This window comes from Labeo rohita, chromosome 21 (assembly GCF_022985175.1).
Source record: "Labeo rohita strain BAU-BD-2019 chromosome 21, IGBB_LRoh.1.0, whole genome shotgun sequence".
Taxonomy (NCBI): Eukaryota; Metazoa; Chordata; class Actinopteri; order Cypriniformes; family Cyprinidae; genus Labeo; species Labeo rohita.
The window spans coordinates 23,505,965-23,528,515 of NC_066889.1; the positions used below are offsets into that span (position 1 = coordinate 23,505,965).

Here is a 22,551-nt window from a genome sequence, read left to right on the forward strand (position 1 = left end):
ACTTCCATCTCATGTTCTCCTTCAACTTCAAAATCGTCCTATATCAGTGTTTTACTCTTTTTGTTAAGGGTGTTTGATCATCTTTGCATGTTCGCTTTGCAAAGACTGCGTTGGTACTTCTGCAGCGATGTAGGATGATTTTAAAATGATTTTTGAAGTTTAGGGAGAAAATACAATGGGAGTTTTTCAACATACCCTAACTGTTTTGAGCCAGAATACACAGAGTTCAGACAGAGCAAGACAAGATGAGCGTTTGAGATTAAAAAGTATTTAAACTGTATTATTTTTATGAAAATAACCGATTGTTTTGCTAGACAAGGCCCTTCTTTCTCGGCTGGGATCGTTTGAAGCCGCATTTAAACTGCATTTTGGAAGTTCAAACTCGGGGCACCATATCAGTCCATTATATGGAGAAAAAAATGCTGAAATGTTTTCCTCAAAAAACAATTTCTTTACAAATGAAGAAAGACATGAACATCTTGGATGACAAGGGGGTGAGTACATTATCTGTAAATTGTTATTCTGGAAGTGGACTTCTCCTTTAAATGCAGTGGCTAAGATGACATAACGAACAATACTTTAACAGCAGTATTCTTCATACTTCACACAAATTACCAATTTGTAGACAATGTAGACAACTTGAGACAATGGTCTCAAGCATTGATTGTTTCTGTATACAGGCTATCACAAGAACAGGCAACAGCAAAGAAATTTATTTATGGGGTATCTTACTTTAAATGTATGTAATCTTTAATGTTAAATTGTTTAAACAAATGCATTTAAAATAAGACATTGAATCCTCCATACAATTGATTCGTTCAAACAAGCTGATTCATTTTGAACGAAGCAAGTGAGTCAAATACGTCAATGAATCACCGGCTTGTTCAAAAACTCGATTCGGTCAAAAAAGGTCGATTAAAACGGCTGTTTCTCGGAAAGGCAACTATTTTTACTTTGTAACTAGTTTATTGACGAAATAGGGGAAAAAAGAGTCAAAGATGACAATGTTGTGTCATATGTGTGATATTAACGTGAGAGTTCAGTAAACTTAGCATCGTATCGATATTCGAGAAAGCCACTCTTCTTGTGATAAAATGTAATTTTATGAATATAAAAAACAACAACGCATACAGGAACAAATCATATTTTGAGTTTTGGGGGTATTTCATTTAGTTTGGAGGCATTTCAGACCCTCAGGAGTCATGACCCTATTTTATGCTAACGTCGAACTAGCTTGCTTGCTGTTTAGAGGGCTGCTTATATTAGGCTGGTGGTGTTAAAACGTTTTAATTTAATTTTACAGCCGTGACAAACAATATCGAAGCTTAGAGACACTATTGTTACCTGCTGGCTGCATGTCAGCAATGAAGATAAGTCTGAGGTAGGTGGACGCCGCTACGGCCTGCTGGCGCTCGGTTTACGTTAACTGTGGTGCCTGTGATTGACAAGCGACGTCAAAGAGGGGGCGGGGCTCTTTTGGTCACTCAGAATTAACGCCATGGGTCTGAGATAACTAGGCTAAAAAAACAAAAAATTAATTAAAAAAAAAAAAAGTCTTCTTTTTAATAAAAAAAAAACCCAAGTATGCTTAAGCACTACTTAAAGGTCTTTTTGTGCACCTGCGTGGTATTTTGTTTAAAAGTATTACAATTTTAAATAAATGTTTTCTAGTTTCATATATTTAGTATAAAGCTACATTTCCAGAATTCATTATTCCAGTCTTCAGTGTCACATGATCCTTCAAAAATCATTCTAATATCTTGATTTGGAGGACATATTTATTATCAGTGTTGAAAACGGTTAATATTTTTTTCAGAAGTTCAGAAGAAAAGCAATTTGTGTGCTAATACTTTGTGTGTGAATAATCAGACTGAAACCAAGTAAACTGGACAGTTTTATTTTGACAACAAGGGTAAAACCAATGTTAAAATGAAATCTGATCTAAAATGCTACCGTTTAGCCAATTTGGTGATTGGGGGGGAGGGACGGGGTCACAAATGAAGGGCAGAGGGAACAAAAAATTAAGCATTGAAATTAAAATCCCCCTCGATAGAAAAAAAGTTCACAGGTGAAGGGGGTGGGAAAGGAGCAAAAATACAAAAGTTAAAAAAAGGCTTCACCATCAAGTGATCAAGCTTAGCAGTAATGTACATACATTATCAGGGTTATGTATACAAATAAAAACTCCAATGTTTGAATCATGATGCTTGCTCTGCTTCAAGTATATTCACCCTTCTGTTATGTTCTCATCAACTTCTCTGTCATCATATCCTCTTAGCCAGTTAGCAATGAAATAAAAAAAAATCCTTCAAAAACAAAATGCAGAAAAACCACATTTCATATCCTACCAATACATATATACTGTATAAATACATACATAAATATACTTTACATACAACAGCCAAAACTTTGAAAAGGGGAGATGAGAACGTGGGAGGAGGATGAGGATGATGGTAGTGTGTACGGGCGTCCCTCTGCTCTGATCGGCGTGTCATCTGGTGCGGGACGGCACCTGCGCTCTCGACTGCGCTCAGTTGCCCCAGTAAGGGGAGCTGCCATAGTTGGACTTGTTGACCTGGGTCTTCTGCTGCATGGTGCTGGACTGGCTTCTCTGGCTTGGCCCACCCTACGTAAACAAAATCCAGCAGACAGCTGAGCTTACAGGGGTGAAATCTTGCCATTTTGGCTGTTGTCACCATATCAGTATTTTATTTTCCAAGTTGTGTTGTGGTAAAAATAGCAACGGGTAGCACCAGTAGTTCAACCATTTTTCATCATTGAAATAATGGCACATAGTTCAAAATATGTATAAAACAATGTGGATTTTTAAAATAACGTGTTTCATGGGTTTTCTACTACATATTTTAGTAAGTCTTAACAACCGGGGGTTCCCTTTAAAAATAGACAGGGACTGACCTGTCCATCCTGGGTGAGGTGATGATGGAGCAGCTGTGAATGGGGCTGCTGGTGGGCCGGCAGAATGTGAAGGAATGGAGCAGGAGCATAACCAGGGGCAGCACCAGGGGTCAAAGGTCCCGTGCCGCCCAGAGCAGAGGGGAGGTTGAACGGAGGAGGTGTGCCAGCATGGAAACCCTGCTTATCGAACGGCTGCAGGGGGAAATGATATGATTAAATACAGAAAAAAATCCATTAAAATGATATATTATGCAATATATGTATGCATACACTACCAGTCAAAAGTTTGTGAACAGTAAGATTTTTAATGGTTTTAAAGAAGTCTCATCTGCTCACCGAGCCTGCTTTTATTTGATTCAAAGTACAGCAAAATCAGTAAAATATTTAAATATTTTTACAATTTAAAGTAATAATTTATTCATGTGATTTCGAAATTACTGAATTTTTAGCATCATTACTCCAGTCACACGATCCTTCAAAAAAATAATTCTAATATTCTGATTTGCTGCTCATTTATTAAATGTAAAATGTATTTTTTATTTTGAATTTTTTTTTTTTTTTTTTTAATGAATGAAAAGTTTAGAAGTACAGAATTTATCTGTAACAAATCTTTTGGAATATTATAAATGTCTTTATCATCACTTCTGATCAACTTAAAGCATCTTTGCTAAATAAAAAAAATAAAAAAAAATCTATAATTTTTCCTGACTTCAAGCCATTGAACAGTGTAAAATATAGCGTAAAATGTTACTAAAGCTTTTTATTTCAGATAAACGCTGATCTTTGGATCTTTCTATTCATCAAAGAATCCTGAAAAAAAAAAATGTACCCAACTGTTTTAAATATTGATAATAATAATAAATGTTTCTTGAACAGCAAATCAGCATATTAGAATCATTCTGAAGGATAATGGGACACTGAAGAAAATTTAGCTTTGATCACAGGTATAAAATACATTTTAAAATATATTCAAATAGAACACAGTTATTTTAAATAGTAAAAAATATTTCACAATATTACTCATTTTGCTGTATTTTGGATCAAAAAGGCTTGGTGAGCAGAAGAGAATTCTTTAAAAAAACATTAAAAATCTTACTGTTCAAAAACTTTTGACTGGTAGTGTATATAAATGTAAAGTATTAAATGCACTTATAATTTTAAAAAAAATGTGGTACCTGCGTTTTATTGTAAACAGTTCCACTGATGTCTGGCACCCCAGAATTGCTAGATGTCACAGAGACACCTGGGACACAAAGTGATGGATCATTTATTTTAATTTAATAGACAGAATGTGTTAATACACAAGAATAAAAAAACTAAATGTGAAGTGCAAGTATGTACCTTTCCCTGGGCCGGAGGCAGCAGATTTGGCCTGTGTTTGAGAAGAGTTACTGTAACCTTTGCTGTACTCAGTTCCTGCCGGGCCTTGTGTCAGGTCATCGTACCCTTAAAATATACACAAAAAAAAACAATACTTTAATTCTCAAGAGCACAAATTATGCATGAGAATTTTCGTTTATGCTTAAATACAAACCTGAGCTAAAGGCATGTTGGCCGTAGCCGCTGGGCTGCTGGAATGGCGTTGTGGGGTTGCTCAGTCCCATGCCGTGCTGCTTGGCCGAAGCAGGGGGCACGAACATGGTAGGGCCGTACTGGAACGCGCTGGGCACGCCAGGCACACCGGGGTAGTAGGGAAGGCCTGTGTAGCTGTATCCAGGGGGCAGGGCTGGGTTTAGGAAGGGTTGTTGTGTGTTGTGGTGGCCCTGTGGCTGGGGCTGGTTCTGGCCTTGGCTCTGAGCCTGTGGAGGCTGTGCTGTCTGTGGGGCATGAGCAGCAGACAGGCTGGTAGAGGGCGCTGGTGAGGTGGATTCACCTCTGCCAAACTTTGTGACATCACCTAAAGGGAGAAAAATACACTAATTTTAATTTCTCCTTTTGTCTATATTCATGTCATGTTCAACATTATGAATCAAAGTTTACAGTTTACCAATAAAAAGCAAGTGTAGTACCTGAGTAAGGGTTGCTGGCAAGGCTCCCATCTCTGCCAGACAGCGTAGCAGTCGGCCCTGGGAATGTGATTCCATAGTAATCCTACAGGGATCAGAAAATGCTGCAGAGTGAACATTTGGCCAGACTAGGGCTGTCAACTGACTGTTATATACATGATTGTGTTTAACAATTCAGTTTTCTTTTTTGTTCATGTTATTTACAGTAAATGTAAGGCCCTGTAATTTCCACTATATATATATATATATATATATATATATATATATATATATATATATATATATATATATATATATATATATATATATTTTTTTTTTTTTTTTTTTATTATTTATTTATTTATATATATAATTTTTTTTAACAAAAACACATGGAAATGGAAAACACATAATTGAGTAAAAATAAAACAAAATTTAAGAAAAAAGAAAACTTCATAGAGCCTTAAAAATGTAATTGTTACACTGTCAGTAAACCGCTGTTAAATTGTGAACATTTCATAATTTTAATTCATTAGACATGCTTTTTGATTATCATTTCTTAATTACAATCAAATTATAATTAAAACAGCGCCAAAAAAAAATTACAACACAAAAATGGTATCCAGAAAAATAAAAAAAAAAAAAAAAATTGTAATTTGTGAAAAAAAAATTAAACAGATTTCATAGGGCAGATTTCATAATTAAACAGATTTCAAAAATGTAATTTGTAAAAAAAAAAAAAAAAAAAAAAAAAATACATAAAAACATACATATATTTATCTATCTTACTTGCACACTTTAATTCTCACAAGTCTCACAAGTTTCATTAATGCTTGAATACTGTCATATAATTCTATTATTATTAATATTATTTTATTTACATACAGTTCCTCTTTCTGTACATTATAATATTAATGTATTAATGTAACATCATAATTACATTGTATGAATTATACATACACACATAAAAACAAATAAAATAATTAATAAATATGCCATAATAACAATAAAATAATCATTTGAATTTTAATCATTTTATTTCACATTAAGGAAGAGCTTTCATTTCTGCATTTTAATTTTATTTGCTCATATTCACTATTTTATTTGGGTGGCAATTTTAAATTAACTGGAATCTACTGTACACAATGATCACGTTATCTCAAAATACTCATGATTAAAATCAAATAATCATAATCAGGCGATTATATAATGGCAACAACCCTGGGTCAGGCTGATTAATCTTTGGGCTTTTTAAGCTGAAAACGGCACATGTTTGGCCGATTTACAGATGTTAGCTCTCCTGCGCTTTCCTAAAATGTTTCCTACTAACAGCCTTGTAAACATGTGCACATCAGCAGTAATGTCTTATATCATAGAACTACGTCTACCATTCTGCTCACAAGATGTTCAAAGCCAGTCAACTTATAGTGAAGAAAATACAAATAGGCAAGTTTAAAAAGAAAACATGATGCTCATTGGCAACTCTAGAGGAAATCTGAAGGGCTCAGACTCACCATTGGTAGTCTGGACTGGAGCATGTGAAGGTCTTCATAACCATAAATCTGCTGTACGACACAAACAACGACTTTCAGCACTTTACAGACTATAGATATTACTGAAATCAATATTCAGTGTTTCAGTGTTCACAGACTTAATGCTTGTACTGGGTTGCATAATGAAATGCGTATCAAATACACTCTTTACGAGTCACTCACACAGACACAATAACACACCACCATACAAAAGCAAAACCATTAACTCATCCAACCCAAAACAAACACACACACAAAATCCTGAAATTCCACATACACTACAATTCTTCCCAGAGGACTGAAAGCTGATCTGTTTTGATTTAAGAGGATGAGGGTTCTTACCGGATAGGCAGGCAGCAGGCCTCCGGGTCCCATGATGTACTGGTTAGGCAGCAGTGGAGGAACCCCCTGAGAGAGATTAGGAGGAGCTTTACCTGCACACAACAGGAAAGAGTTTTTAGAGAATGAGGAACAGCAGATTTGCTTCTCAACTCAATTAGACGCAGGAGCTGTTGATTAGACTCCAAGCAAATATGATAATAAAAATCACCTTGTTTATGAGTAGGATGATGTGACAACACTGATGTGTGCTCTTACCGCTGGAGGAAGACAGTAGCGGGGCAGTCCTGACACCGGAAGGTGTGCTACCGTTGGTGCCGTGACCCAAAACTCCAGACCCGTGCAGACTGTTGCTGCCACTCGCTGAGCTGCTAACACTGCTGCTGGGCAGAGCGGACACAGGCGGTGAGGAAAACGCCATCGATGAGGGGGCGAGAGAGTTCACGCTGTCCACACTCGTATACTGAGGACAAACACAAACCGAGGTGTTGAAGAGACAGTGTGCGTGCGTTTGCGTCTGCGTGTGTGCATACTTCAGAACTTACTGTAAGTGAAGATGTGGTGCAAAGTGCCGACACAGAGGAATGACCGCTGCTCACATGACTAGAGGAAAAACAGGCATAAGCAGCCCACATAACGTTTTTAAGGAACAGAACTGTGTAATACAAAGAAAAGCTACAAATAAGCATCTCGCTCACCTGCTGAGGGGAGGTAAGCTGGCGGAGGACAGCTCAGATGCCATGCTGGGCAGAGCAGAGCTGTGTGGTGTAACAGAAGGGGGCAATAGTGAGGATGGGGCAGATGGGGCAACACTTGTGCTGCTGACCAGAGAGGGAGACTCTTGTTTTGGAGTGGAGGAACTCGATGTGGCTGATGAAGAAGGGATGAACGTCATATATTACAAAAATGAAGTAGTTAAACAGTGCAGAGATAAACCTTGAATGCATATGACACAGAAAGAAGGGTAAAACTGATGAGTTTGACTTACTGTCTAAAGCAGCAGAGGTCCTCGCACCATTGAAACCGTTCTGTCAGAGATGCAGACAAGGTGTATTGAATCAATATAGCCAGAATGAACTGTGCATTAAAGAAACAATCCATCCATGGAACAACCTAGAGGAGAAGTTCACTTCCAGAACAAAAATTTACAGATCATTTACTCACCCCCTTGTCATCCAAGATGTTCATGTCTTTCTTTCTTCAGCTGTAAAGAAATTGTGTTTATCTTGAGAAAAAAACATTTCAGGATTTCCCTCCATATAGTGGACTTCTATGGTGCCCCTGAGTTTGAACTTCCAAAATGCAGCTTCAAATGGGCTCTAAACGATCCTAGCCGAGGAAGAAGGGTCTTATCTAGCGAAACGATCGGTTATTAAAAAAATAAATAAATAAATAAAAATAAAGTACAATTTATATACTTTTTAACCTCAAATGCTTGTCTTGTCTTGCTCTGCGATGCGCATGCAAACTGTGTAATCCGGGTCAATACAGTTAGGGTATGACGAAAAACTCCCATCTCATTTTCTCCTCCAACTTCAAAATCGTCCTACATTGCTGTTTTACCTTTTTTTGTAAAGGGTGTTTGACCCTCCTTACTTGTTAACTATGTAAACACTGGGTCGGTACTTCTGCAGCGATGTAGGATGGTTTTGAAATTGGAGGAGAAAATGATATGGGAGTTTTTCAACAACTGTATTGACCCGAATTACACAGTGTTCACATGCGCATTGCAGAGCTAGACAAGACAAGCATTTGAGGTTAAAAAGTATATGAATTGTACTTTTTTTTTTTTTATATAACCGACTATTTTTCTACACAAGACCCTTATTCCTCAGCTGGGATCATTTAGAGCCCTTTGAAGCTGCATTTAACTTGCATTTTGGAAGTTCAAACTCACGGGCACAATTGAAGTCCACTATATGGAGAACATTTCTGAAATGTTTTGCTCAAGAAACAATTTCTTTACAACTGGAGGAGGAAAGACATGAACATCTTGGATAACAAGGGGGCGAGTAAATTATCTGTAAATTTTTGTTCTGGAAGTGAACTTCTCCTTTAAGCGCACCTACACAACTGCTCAAAATTTGTTTTAGAAAAAAAGACTTACTTGATCAAAAATATAATAATAATACTGTGAAATTGTTACTATAATCTGTAACTGATTTCTTTTTTTTTTTTTTTTTCCTCTCTCAATGAAGTCAGAACTGTGTGATACAAACTCATAAATCAAGACTTTTCTCCTCAGAATTGCGTGATAAACTTGCAGTTGTGAGTTAAATTCAGAATTGCGAGACAATAAACTTACAATTGACTTTTTTCTCAAAATTGTGAATTTATGTCTTGCAATTGTGACTTTATAACTCGCAACTGCAAGTTATCACCATGCAATTCTGGAAAAAGTCAAGCAATTCTGAGAAAGGTTTCTCACAACTCTGACTTAATAACATGCAAAAGTTCAGAATTATTAAGTCGGTCAGAATTATTAAGTCAGTCAGAATAGTCTGCGTTATTAAATCAGAATTGTAAAATATTAACTCGCAATTCTGAGAACAGTCTTTTCCCCCCTCAAAATTGTACTTTATAACTTGCGATTTTAATCTGATATTCAAAAAAAAATTTAGAATTGCAAGAAAAATTAACAATTAGTCTAAGCACACCTGACAGCAATCTGTAGGTGCATAGGAATCACAGACCAAAAAAAGCCCGAACTAAACAACAAAAACAAATCCCGCACACTACAGAAATATGCAAGACGTATCAAAAGGGTTTATTTCAATGTTTCGGTCGCATGACCTTAATCAGGTAAACCCATTTGATACGTTTTGAATATTTCTGTAGTGTGATTTGTTTTTCTTGTTTAGGATTGCAAGAGAAAAACATCAGAATTGTGAGATACAAACTCACAGTTGCAAGAAAAAAAGTCAGAACTGCAAAATACAGACTCACGTTTAATTTAGTGATTTTTTTGCTTAATATTTTTGTAGAAAACGTGAAAAGAACAGAATTTATTTGATTTTGCTGTAATTTTTTAATCAATTGAATGCATAAGTTCTGAACATTTTAATTTTTGGTTAATGTAACCCTTTAACTGAGAATTCAACTGTACATCTTCACAGCTCTGCAAGTTGCAAAACATCCAAAACTATGGATTGTCTGTCAGCACTCACCGTCACAGGTCCAGAAGGCTCCTTGCTCTGAGAAAAGGTCAGTCTCGAGTGAGGAGCCACGCCGCAGTCAAAGCTGTTGCCCGCCGATGATGCAGCGGAGGAGGAAGAGGATGATGAAGAGGACGAGGGGGCTGTGGCTGAGCTGGGGGTGGTGTGGGAAGGGGCGAGGCTGGGGAGAGGTACTGAGGGAGAAGGGTAGATGCTGTCAGAAGAGGCCAGAGGCAGCAGCAAAGGAACCGGACTGGTCAGAGATTCACTGCAGGGGAGATCACGGGAAACGTATTAGCATGCAGAATGGAGAGTTTTTATAGCTAAAGACAGACATGCGTTGAGAGATTTAGGAAAATCAGTAATACATGAAGTCCACTGCTCAAAGAAAAAGAAGCAGCACTTAAATTCAATTTAGACATCAGCAAGAGTGTTTTGTTCTTAGTAATTCCATTTCTATCACTGACTGACCTGATTGGTTTAGAGTAAAGGCTGCTCTGTGATTGAGAAACCACCGCAGCCTCCCTTATGGGTTCACTGTTGCAGTTCTCTGACTGGCCGAAGTCCGGCAGGGCAGATTCTGAACCAAAGTCCAGGGCACCAAACTGCACATTTAGACCGGACACATCTGCTGAGCCGGGCATCTCTACAGCAGACGCGGGAATCTGGATGCGCACAAATACATGCATGTAAGCATTTGATAAGTTTGTCTTTGTAACTTGCTCTCCCCTCTATTCCGGTAACACCCACTTTTCACAATTCAATAAGTTCCAGATGGATAGAATCAAGCCCCACCCTACATCCTCTAAGGCTAAAACTAAACCCAGAATTAGTAAGCAAAATGGCTTTCGAAGGCCATTTTGTGTATGTTTATCTACAACTGTACAACTGTAGTTGGTAATACAGTGTTCATAAATAGATCTCACAAAGCATTCCACCTCAATGCTTTTTCAATCTCTAGTCACCTTAGAAGTGGGAGGTATCCGTCGCTTTTGAGTCTTTATCTGCCGTTGCTGTGTGCTGCTGCCCTGAGATTCGGCTGCCTGTGAGGGTGCCATCGAGGGCCCGTCACGGTGCTGAGAAAGTTCTGGCGCTTTCGGAAAGGCTTCCAGTGCACCCGGGGCGGGCGAAGGGGCACTCAGAGGGGGAGGGCTGGGCTGCCTGGCTAGAGGCCCCGTGTGGGTCAGGGAGCCCTGCTGTCGCTGGGCGAGTTGGCTTAGCACCAAAGATGGCTCTGGCTGCATCTGAAACTCCCCTACAGTGCAAAAAACAGGTCAAAAGTGTTAATGCACAGCCACATGTTTGCAAGACTGAATGAGTTTGTGTTTCTGGGTCAGTAAAGCAATTGTAACACTCACGACTGAATTGGGAGGGGAGTGAAGAGGAGCTCTGTGTTCCAGGAGGTTTAATGTCCCAGGAGGAGGAGGGGACAGATATCCCCGTCCCCACCAGCCCCCCTACAGGGGTGCAGTTGGTCCCTGTGCTGGAGGGTTGGGAGGTAAGCTGCCCAAGACCAGGCCCCTTCAGCTGTTCCAGTATTTGCTGCCCGGCCGTCTGCCCGAGTTTTGGACCACCCAGCTCTCCAAAACCAGAGCCCAAAACAGAGGACTGGAAAAAGACACAAAGGAGAGGTGGCATCAAGTCTAGTGCATTTGAACAATATACCACAATACATCTAGTCTTAAAATAACTAACTAGAAAGTACCACTGCTGTTCATCCTCTAGGAAAATGTTTTTCTAAATGCTATAAATCCAGCCTGTGGATTCTCACCAGGGTGGCGTGTGTGTAGCTGTTGGAACCAGCAGATGTGCCTCCGTTTCGAGCAGGTTGGTGGTGGGAGTTGGTGAAGACCAGACTGTGGCCAAGCCCCTGAGAGGAGCCCACGGCCTTCAGACCTCCCACCTCCTCTCGATCCACAGGCTTCTGCAGCAGAGTTGACAGATCCAGACTAGAGCGAAATACACAAAGTAGTCAGTGAAAGAAACACAAGCCATATGCAAATGCAGTAATCATCACAAAATTGAAGTGAGAACACTAGTTTTGACTTTATTACCTTTGGCCAGGTGTGATGTGGTTCTCAGTTGGAGGTGCACAAGAAGAAGTGAACACTTTGGTCTCTGAGAGCTTTGGAGATTAAACAGGGACAATTAGTACTTATATTTTTGTAGCAGAAAAATGTAAAATATTATATATGACTATAGTCTACAAATGTAAGTCATAAGGGAACAAAACAAAATAAGGGTCAATTTTGTTAAACTGTGATTTATACATCATCTGAAGGCTGAATAAATAAGCTTTTCATTGATGTATAGTTCGTTAGGATAGCACAATATTTGGCTGAGATACAACTATTTGAAAAATCACAAATCTGAGGGCGCAAAAAAAAAAAAAACTTTAGGTTGTCCAAATTAAGTTTTTAGGAATGCATATTACCAATCAAAAAAAGTTTTGATACATTTACGTTAGAAAATTTATAAAATGTCTTCATGGAACATGATCTTTACTTAACATCCTAATAATTTTTGGCATAAAAGAAAAATGGGGAATTTTGACACATACAATGATGGCTATTGCTACAAATATACCCGTGTTACTTACGACTGATTTTGTGGTCCAAGGTCACAATTTTTAATTTATACATTAATTTTAATACTTTAACATTTAATTTATATTGAAATATATAACATATATAAAATTATTATACATGTTATTTAGTTTTCCTAAAATGTATTAAAAAAAGATATAAAGTTACATAATTTCCATACTTGCATATTACAGAATTATAAATATATAACTATAATTTATATGTTTTATGTAAATTATAAAGACAAATATTACCAAATTAATAAATGTATATTAAAAATAATTTTTTAAAAATTGTACATCACTATTGTCTACGTGCTAACCTTTAACATTTCTGGACAACGCATATACCGTGCCTTTTCAGGCTTATTAATTTCAAGCTCTGCAAATCCCATAATGCACAGGAGGTTAATTATAGATCATGACTCACACTCACATCTTCACTCCAGTCTTCAGCTGCCCACTCGTCCAAAGTGTTCTGCCATGCCACTGAACAGAATGTGTCAAAGACAGAAAGAGAAATGAGAGTTGGCCTAAAGATTGGAAAATAGATTGGGATGGGGAAAGAGAACTCTCTTACCTGTCCCATCTGTAGTGTCGTTGGCCCCCGTCTCCCAGACATCAGCGTGTGAATTTGACGTCCCACTGTCTGTGGTGTAGTCTGCAGGGTTAAAGGTCCTGCAGGAGGATACACACAGTGTGAGAGTGGGTTTCAGGTGGCTGCTGTATGATAATGAGAATTATTTTAGGTTAAAATATACTTTCAGTGATACTCACCCCATCCCCTGTGCTGTAAACCTGCTGGTAACCGGAGCCCGACCTCTGCCTCTACCTCCAGACACTGTGAACGAAAAACAAACTCATAAACACTAGTGATGAGTTAGAATGATCAAACAGCTACACTCCTAAAAATGTGTTTTTGCAGTGATGCTGCAGAAGAACCATTTTTGGTTTCCCAAAGAACCTTTCAATGAACAGTTCCTAAAAGAACCATTTTAAAGAACATTTTAAAAATCTAAAGAACCTTTTTCAACTACAAAGAACCTTTTCTACATTTGAAAGGTTCCATGGATGTCCAGTGTTCTTCAGAGAACCACTGATGCCAATAAAGACCCATCTTTAAGATATTTAGAGCTTTAAAAAGGGAAAATTGAACTTCTGAGAAGGTTTTAATAGATGCTATAACTGTCAGGTTGTTGGGGGGGGTAAAACCCATTCTGAGAAAGTTTTGCATATCCATAATAAGCACAACTGATCCGAATGACAGTGAAAAATGTTTACACAGTGTGTGTGGGCTTACCTCTCCCTCTTCCCCTGCGGCCACGGTCAGCACCTCTCTCAACAGGAGCAGGGTCCACACCATTCTCTTCAGTCCTTGCTATATAGATAATAAAATAAGATCATGCATAAGCCTTTTAATATTTAAAACCTACTCACACACTATCAAATGGGACAAAATTGTATAAATATTGCTGGTGAAAATAAACAAAATGTTTGTAGCTATGTAAACACAAGAAAATCCCATCAACACACTTACCTGGCCGGTTGCGACTGGTCCCTCTACCACGACGGCTCGCTCCTCCACGGCCCTTGCTGCTTTCCCTCTCTTTCTTCTCCCTGTTCTCCTTGTTTTCCTTACTCTCCGAAGAGGTTGCATCCTTTCCAAGACTTTTCTTTTTCCCCACTGTTTCCCAAGAAGTCTGCAAGATGATTAGCGGAAGTCAGAATGAAAAAAGAATGCAGTGTCATTTAACATAACCGATTACTGTTGAATCATTATTGCTGATGAAGGACATTTAGGAGCTTGTATTATGACACAGAGGTGGAGGCAGAGGTCTGTTATGACACAGGATTACCTTCTGATCAACACTACAGAAGCGACCCACTTTCTATTTTAGAGTTTCATTCCCAGAATCATTCAAACAAATCCTAGGCTATAAGCAGAGGCCTCTCGAATTTCACCACAACAATAGTCACAGATGCTTTATCTGTGAAGTAGATTAGCGTCAATCACATGACTCTGGATATTAAGCACTGTGGTATGTTCATCTTTAAGCTAAAAAAAAAACATGCAGAAAAACAAAAAGTCTAGCTAGACAAATCATTGTTTCCTTCCACAAAACAGCTGACAACAGCAACATTTTCGGTAAAACCTGTTCCCCTTTTTCAAAAACTCATCATGAGTTTTAGCGCCAGCTACATAGTCTAGACCACATGTGCATATGTTGGATGGGATCCTTACCGCATCAGAAGTTCCCTCGAGAAGGAAGTTGATGGCTCTGTTGACATCCTCGTTGCAGTCGTGAAGAGCAACCATGCAATCGTCTTGGTTCTTCCCTGTAACCTCCATGAGCTGTGAATAAACACGGACATCATTAGGGTTAAAAGTAGGGTAGACAATGTCAGAAAGGCTAGCAATTGCAATCCAGCTTTGAAAGAATAGGATCCCACCCTGTAAATTACTCTCCAAAACACATGAACGCACAGGCAGACCAGTGACAAGAGGCACAGCGTCGGTAGAGGGCTGAATGCAATGCTGTCAGATTACCTCATGTCTTATTCACCGTTGAGAAAACATTACAGTACAAAGTGCATAATATTACAATAATAACTGCTTCCATTCTCACTTGGTCTGAAACAGCGGAATGGATCACGCTGATGACATATGTGACCCTCAACCACAAAACCAGTCATAAGGGTCAATTTTTTCTGAAAGCTGAATAAATAAGATTTCCAATGATGAATGGTTTGTTACGCTAGGACAATATTTGGCCGAGGTACAACTATTTGAAAATCTGGAATCTGAGGGCGCAAAAATAATCAAAATATTGAGAAAATCACCTTTAAAGTTGTCCAAATTAACATTTCATGGTCCTATGCCATCGAGCGTAAAGAGACTTTCAACCAAATCACTTACCCACATTTACTCAAAGAAAAGAGCTTCCCATACCTGTTTCACTTTATCCTCAAAATCTGCATCGTTCTTGTCATAGATCATCTGGGCCAGACGGATCTGTTCAGCTGTAGCCTGTAATTGGAAGCATAAGTTATGAACATTAGAATGAGCAAGAATCAATATGAAAAAAAGAAAAGGGAATTGATTGAGCAGTCAGATTAATGTCCAAGACATTTTACACACAAGAGGAAGCAGATATGGTCCACTGTGAGTGTGTTTGGCAATAAGACCACTGCACTGTATATACTGTACACTTCTACTTTGTTAAGCATAAAAGTGTGTTATGCAATAAATGTGACCCTGGACCACAAAACCGTTCATAAGCATCAATTTTTTTTAAATTATGACTTATACATCATCTGAAAGCTGAATAAGTTTTCCATTGGTGTATGGTTTGTTAGGATAGGACAATATTTGGCTAAGATAGAACTATTTGAAAATCTGGAATCTGAGGGTGCGGAAAAATCAAAATATTGAGAAAATCGCCTTTAAAGTTGTCCAAATTAAGTTCTTAGTAATGCATATTACCAATCAAAAATTAAGTTTTGATACATTTACGGTAGGAAATTTACAAATTACCTAATATCCTAATGATTTTTGGCATTAAAAAAAAATCCATAATTACATTACATTATACTCATTACATTGCATGTTTTATTCAGCAAGTAGAGTTCAGTTATTATCTCTAAAATTAAAAATGTAGACATTAATGTAATAATAATATAAGGAACCTGTTATTAATAAGTCTGTGAATCACGTTAACTTTTGGTCGTGTAATCAAATAGTAACTTGTTAGTGAAGATGACTAGTCTTTCTAGATTTTCATGCATGCAGTACTGTACTTTTTATTTATTTATTTATGATTTTAGTGGCTTTTTTTATTTGAGCACTGGAAGCATGTTCTGTTGATATATGTTGGGTATATTCTTCCTCTTTAAAGCCAAACACATTCGTCTATAATGAATAATAAAAACTGTCCTAATTTACTCCTCCCTTATACCATTCCAAACCTGTATGACAGTTTCGAATATCACTGACTTTCATAATATTAACCAAAAAAAAAACAACAACTACGGAAGTCAATAGAAACCCAAAACTGTTTGGTTAGCAACATTCTTCTCTTCCAAAATGCATATAGGTTTGGAATGCCATGAGTAAATGATAATGATATTCATTTTTGGGTGGACTATCGCTTTAAGATGTCACTTAAACAGTTCAACTTAAAAGTAAAGCTTAACAGCAATCTGCTCCATCTAGCTTTTTTTTTAATGCACAACTGTCTTATGTAAACGTCCCTGAGGAAACTAGAAGGTCACGTCAAGCATAGTGCATTTTGGGATACAGTACACAGAAAACTGTGGTCATACTGCGTACTGCAGTAATAACATGGTTGTATTTTATTCCTAACATGGCGCATATTTCCAAATGTTGTTGTTTACTCACCTGAAGCTGTTTCTGTGGTTGTGTGGTCTGTGTGGTAGTGGGCAGCGCTTTGTCCCGAGTGCCCCGGGCTCGTTCGACGCCCACCGAGGTCATCATATACAGTATATACAAAACAATGTATGTACAAAACAGAAAAATCTGGAAGAAAAACAAGGCCAAAAACAGGAAGAGGTTATTATTCAGAAACAGCTCCCATGTCCTAGTTTTCAGTCCAAATATTTGCAGACACCAGACGAGTTTTGTTCAAGTGATCTAGCTGACGTTTTCTGCAGATCTTCCCTTCAGTGTCCCGCGCAGCGTCAGGCAAACACACAAGGGCTGTATCGGATTTCCTTTCTCCTAAACCCAGTTGGGAAAGATTGAGCAATACTCTGACCGCCAGAAACCCTTGTAGAAAAAACAATCGAGCTTATCCGAGCCCCGCTGAAATGAAGACCACGCTACGAGACCACACTGGTGTCCGCTAACACTTCACATCTAGCCTGTAGTGCCCTTCTAAAATGCTCACACTTAGATCGCATCACAGAGCCATTCCTCATGCATACAAAATGACAACTTAGTCCTGTGACACAAGAACGTGGAGGAATGTTTATTACTAAACATACTTGAATCTCCACCGAAGCATGTTTTGATGATTAAACCATCTCACTCTCCAATGTTTATAATCACAAATTTTTCCATTTAAGGTGGAAGACTTTGTTAATTCTGTTGGTAAGTGACCTTTTTAATACCCACAAAAACACTTTTACACAACAGCTTCAAATATTAAACCAAGGAAATATTAAAAGGGATAGTTCCCTTTAAAATTAATATAGTGTCATCAATGACTCAAGTCGTTGCAAATCCTGCATAATTTTCCAACTTTGATTTTATTCCTTGTAATCATGCCATATAACCTGCCCAGTTAAAAAGAAGCACCGTAAAAGTAGTCCATATGATTCATGCTCTATATTCTAATCTAGGTCTTTTGAAGCCATTCAACAGCTCTGAGTGAGTAAGCGGCTAATATTTACTATCAAATCCAGGGCTCAACGCTAAGGATTATTTCGATTTGGCCCGTCGGACCAGTGGTTCAGTTTTTTACTCACCCTGACAAAGTATTCATGAACATAAATAATAAACAAATAAATAAAACCCATGCAAGCTTGTATTTTATTAAATATGGTTGTCATGACACTAACACCTTATAGATTCCTATAAATTGTAATAATTTCTCAATACGATATCACTGCAAAAGCTCCTAGCCCAACTAATATAACTTATTATTTATTAAAATTAAAACTTAAGTTAACAGCAAGTAAATAAATGAAAACACCAGAACATACATTTAAAAGCACAAGGTTTCACAATAATGATGTCATTTCTCACATTCGGTAATTGACAGGGGCGTAAAAATAGATCATGTCACAATATAATTGCAATACAAAAATGCAATAACATGCATTAAGGATATCGACAATGGCCACGTACACACTGCAAGTTTCAGGAGTGACAACTGCATTTAAATGCAGTAAATTATTGTTCCATGTGTGTACAGAACACCAGTCACTCCCGCATTTGTAACCACGGCAATATTTTAATTATAATTATACGAATTTAGCTGTTTGGTATCTTCCATTTTTTGGATAATGACCCTTTTTGTTCATCGATTTTCAACTAAACTACCGCTGATAGACGTGCTGTGTTTTGGTTATGCTCGGGAGGTTGTTTTAGAGAACACTGTTTTGCAGGTTTGCCATGTCCTCATATTCACAAGCGCTTTTAACATGTCGTTTGGTCTTAGGTCATAAAGCTAGGCACTTTATGAACTTAATAAAGTGGTCTGTTGCGGATTTGAGATGTATGATTTTTGGGGGGTATTACAAAACCAGAGCATTTGGGTGTTTAATTATTTTTTTGTGCTTGTCCTTATTTGTTTTTCTATGAAGATCAGGCAACACTGACACTTTACCGCTGGGCTCATGAGCGCAACTAGCCCAGTGTCCCATTGCAAGTTTCAGGAGTGACAACCGCATTTAAACTCGAGAGTGACTCCCGTAAATTATCGTTCCATGTGTGTACGGAACAGCAGTCACTCCCGCATTTGTAACCACAGCAACATTTTCGACATTTTGCAGGCAAGATTTAAAATTTAGCCGTTTGGCATTTGCCATTTTTTGGCTAAAGACTCTTGCTGTCTGTGAAATTTAAACTGAGAGGTTGCTTTAGAGCACTTTTGGCATGTTGAATGGTCTTAGCTCATAAAGCTAAGCACTTTATGGAGTTAATGTATCATTTTTTTTTTTCAAAATCATTCTACATTGCTGTTTTACCTTTTTTGGAAAGGGCGTTTGACCTTCTTTGCTTGCTCACTTTGTAAACACTAGGTCAATACTTCTACAGTGACGTAGGATGATTTTAAAGTTGTAGGAGAAAATGAGATGGGAGTTTTTCAACATACCCCAACTATACTGCGCATGTCAGAGCTAGACACGATGAGCAAATTTCAAAAAGAGATCGTTTGGAGCCTTTTGAAGCTGCAATTAAACTGCATCTTGGACGTTCAAACTCGCAGGCAGCATTGAAGTCCACTATATGGAGATAATTCATTAAATGTTTTCCTTAAAAAACAATTTCTTTACATGAAATTATTTCAGGGCATGAGTGGTATGGACTGTTTTTATGATACTTTTAAAGCGATTTTGGAGCTGTACAGCCACTTCAGCCAATTATTTTCATTGCTTCTGTACTCCAAAAAATTCAGTCAGGTTTAGAATGACACGGAAGTGGATAAATAACAGAATTTCCATTTTTGGGGTTGAACTATTCCTTTAAAAAAACCTTCCTGGCTGATATTCCACCAAATTAAATCCTCAACTTGTGAAGAAACTAGTTTCAAGTGTGAAACTAAGACTAAAACATCTCACACAGAAGACAAGGCAACACACACAACATCTGCAATGGATACAGTGGGCTTTTCTTGGCTGTTAGAAGAGAACTTATTGTGCATGTTTAACCCTTTTACACAGTCACGCAGCAAACGCCCAACTAGATTCTAAAGTATGGAGATCATCAGATAATATCTGGCAAAAATTCCCAGCTAGCAGTATACATCAAGATCATACTGGCTGTGTAAGCGCTGCTGGTCACAAACGATTTAATGATGACACGAAGCAAAACAACCCACGAAAGTGATTCCACCAGCTGACAATGGTCTCATGTGGGGACGTTTCTGAGATCCTTATAAAATGAAAAAACAAAGCCTTTTCTCTTGGTCAGCAGACCACCCATAGTGTACTCGAATTCACAGATAATGTGGGTATAAAGCACATTTAGAGATGTGGACTGATAAATACACTAAAAGAGAAATTACAAGGAATTTTATCATTAATAATCAATAAGGAGCTCAATAGACTAACCAGAGCACAACTAAAACACATGATCATGAAGATAAATTTACATAAAACAATTTACCAGAGCAAATCGAAAATTTAAAAACTAAAAATGTAATTAACTTTAACAACATTAAACAAAAAAGAATAAACGCAAAGTTATGAGTGTTTTTTTCCCACTTCTCATGCAAGTATAAACATTGGCCTTTTTGGCTTTATGTAAATAATCTCAAAAAGGCCAAATATGAGCCAAATAATGTTTCTCACTAAAACAGAAAACAGTATGTTTCAGTCTCAAATACTAAAAAAAAAAATTATATAAAAAGAAACAACTACTGCAGAACAAAAATCATAACATTCATAATCAAAACATATGTGATGGCTCCATCACATCCAAACTTCAAACAAATGTCCATAATCAAAGCATATGCACAAATGCCTTCTAAGTTTCGATAAATATGTTCTAAAAAACTAACTACATTCATACACATGACAAAATTAAGCAAAATAGGAGATGCCTCAAACAAAGGGAATTTAGATCCAGGACCAGGCTCAGCATCCTAATTTATCTTTCTAAATTCATTAGTGATGCTCGGAAACATTCAAGTTACATATGGTGTTTTTTAAACCCCATGAATGTGTAAAAACAGAGTTTGTGAGGAGCATAAGCGCATAGTCTCTGCTCTCCTTTGTCCATGATCTCTAATGTCATTTCCTCTCTCCAATTGTTGTAGCTTAGCTGGCTAACTCACGACCGCCCGGCGTCCTTGTTCATAACATTTAAATCCTCAAAAGCATTTAAACACCAAGATGTATGTCAATACGACCTTTTTAATGGACGAAAAACTGGTTTAATAGTCATGCGGGCTTGTGGTAAAAGGATGTTTGAGGAAAACGGTCTCACAGCAGAGCTAAAGCCGAATAAGCTAAACTGAGGAGGCAAAACAAAGCCATACAAAAGACAACATAACCTCGAAAAACATGCAGCGACGGATTAAAACAGGTGAACGATAAAGAAATTGAAATATTAATCACGTAACACTTGATAAATAAACACCAGTTAGAGTGTGAAAGACAGATTTGTTTTTTTATTACCTGCTAACACGCTTCACTCAGCCAGCAGCAGACTCCGTCACGTGACCGTCACCGCGCCGCTGCCGCTTCTCTCCATGCAGATCCTACAGGCGCGCTCCCGCACTAGCAGGCACATTCACAAGCGCGCGCGCACGTACGCAGTAACCCATACAAAAAAACATAATTTAACAACATAAAATAAATCAGATAATTTAACCAATAATTTGTGTATAATTTTAAAAGCAAATTAGGTTATAATTTTCTCATTTAGTTATAACCACTCCTTTTCTGTTTAAAATTTAATCGTTTCATGCTTAGGAGACTTTAAATGAAAAGTTGGCCGTTTCTAAACATTCGTTAAATGAGGATTTATTGTACTGAGTTATTGTATTATTTCTCTCTACAGATGATGCTCATGAACGCGCATTCTGTAAAGCCACTGTTTACAATCATAACACTGCGTGCACCTCCAGCGGTCAAATGAATCACTACAGTGCAGTGCTACTCAGGTAATGCCTGTAAACTTTTTTGTTTACCCAGAGAACTGTCACATTTTATCATATAATGTTCAACATCGATTATAAACTAAAAGTTTGTAAACAGTTTGTGCTTGAAAAAGCCTAGCTAGAAAGTTTTAAGTAGTTTTAAAAGCATGGAGTTCTCAGTTGGAAATAGTTCTGTTTTAATTTACTCATTTTTAAAAGCAACAAACCAGCTAAAACCAGCTCACTGAAGTGAAAACCAGCTAAAACCAGCTTATTTAAAAAAAAAAAAAAACAGCTAGAAACCACTTGATTTAGAAAAAAAACCAGCTAAAACCAGCTGATTTAACAACTGTAGCTAAAAACCAGCTAAAATCAGTTGATTTACAAAAAATGCTAGAGTTCAATTAGTGAAATCCAACTAAAAAAACAGCTAAAACCAGGTAAAACTAGCTAAGCCCAGATAAAATAAGTCCAGATAAGATTTAGCAAAAAAAAAAAAAAAAAAAAAAAAAAAAAAAAAAAAAACAGCTAAAAAAAAAAATGCCTGATTCAATAAAAAATGCAGTTAAAAACAGAATAAAATAAAGAAAAAAAAAAAAAAAAAAACAGCTAAAAATTGTTAATTTAGTGAAAACCAGTTAAAAACTAGCTAAACCCAGCTAAAAACAGCTGTTTTAAGAAAAATGCTAGCTAAAAACCAAGCTAAAACTA

General features: G+C 37.4%; 1 protein-coding gene across 2 annotated transcripts; it reads right to left on the reverse strand.

Moving 5' to 3' along the window:
• Positions 1-1,881: 1,881 nt before the first annotated feature.
• ubap2a (ubiquitin associated protein 2a) lies at positions 1,882-21,479 on the reverse strand. 2 transcript variants are annotated; one of them, XM_051092844.1, is made up of 27 exons: positions 21,377-21,479; positions 16,911-17,048; positions 15,462-15,539; positions 14,754-14,864; positions 14,049-14,211; positions 13,812-13,889; positions 13,289-13,352; positions 13,092-13,189; positions 12,948-13,000; positions 11,982-12,052; positions 11,699-11,876; positions 11,286-11,535; positions 10,893-11,182; positions 10,399-10,592; positions 9,940-10,195; positions 7,761-7,800; positions 7,471-7,642; positions 7,318-7,375; positions 7,031-7,235; positions 6,776-6,867; positions 6,416-6,466; positions 4,926-5,007; positions 4,451-4,813; positions 4,258-4,362; positions 4,092-4,159; positions 2,917-3,108; positions 1,882-2,626 (listed from the first exon to the last, which is right to left on the reverse strand). In XM_051092844.1, exons 2-27 carry the CDS (start codon positions 17,004-17,006, stop codon positions 2,531-2,533), a joined length of 3,504 nt encoding a protein of 1,167 aa, XP_050948801.1. In that variant the 5' UTR covers positions 17,007-17,048; positions 21,377-21,479; the 3' UTR covers positions 1,882-2,530. The 2 variants fall into 2 exon arrangements, with proteins under 2 accessions (XP_050948801.1, XP_050948800.1); XM_051092843.1 differs by having other exon boundaries at positions 12,942-13,000.
• Between the last annotated feature and the right edge of the window lie 1,072 nt (positions 21,480-22,551).

Bases quoted from the DNA above. Each gene is read 5' to 3' on its own strand.
- ubap2a (XM_051092843.1), bottom strand. From the start codon at position 17,006: ATGATGACCTCGGTGGGCGTCGAACGAGCCCGGGGCACTCGGGACAAA. The intron at 6,467-6,775 runs GTAAGAACCCTC...TGTGTCGTACAG, and splicing joins GCCTGCTGCCTGCCTATCCG to CAGATTTATGGTTATGAAGA. The intron at 4,814-4,925 runs GTACTACACTTG...TTCTCCCTTTAG, and splicing joins TGCCAGCAACCCTTACTCAG to GTGATGTCACAAAGTTTGGC.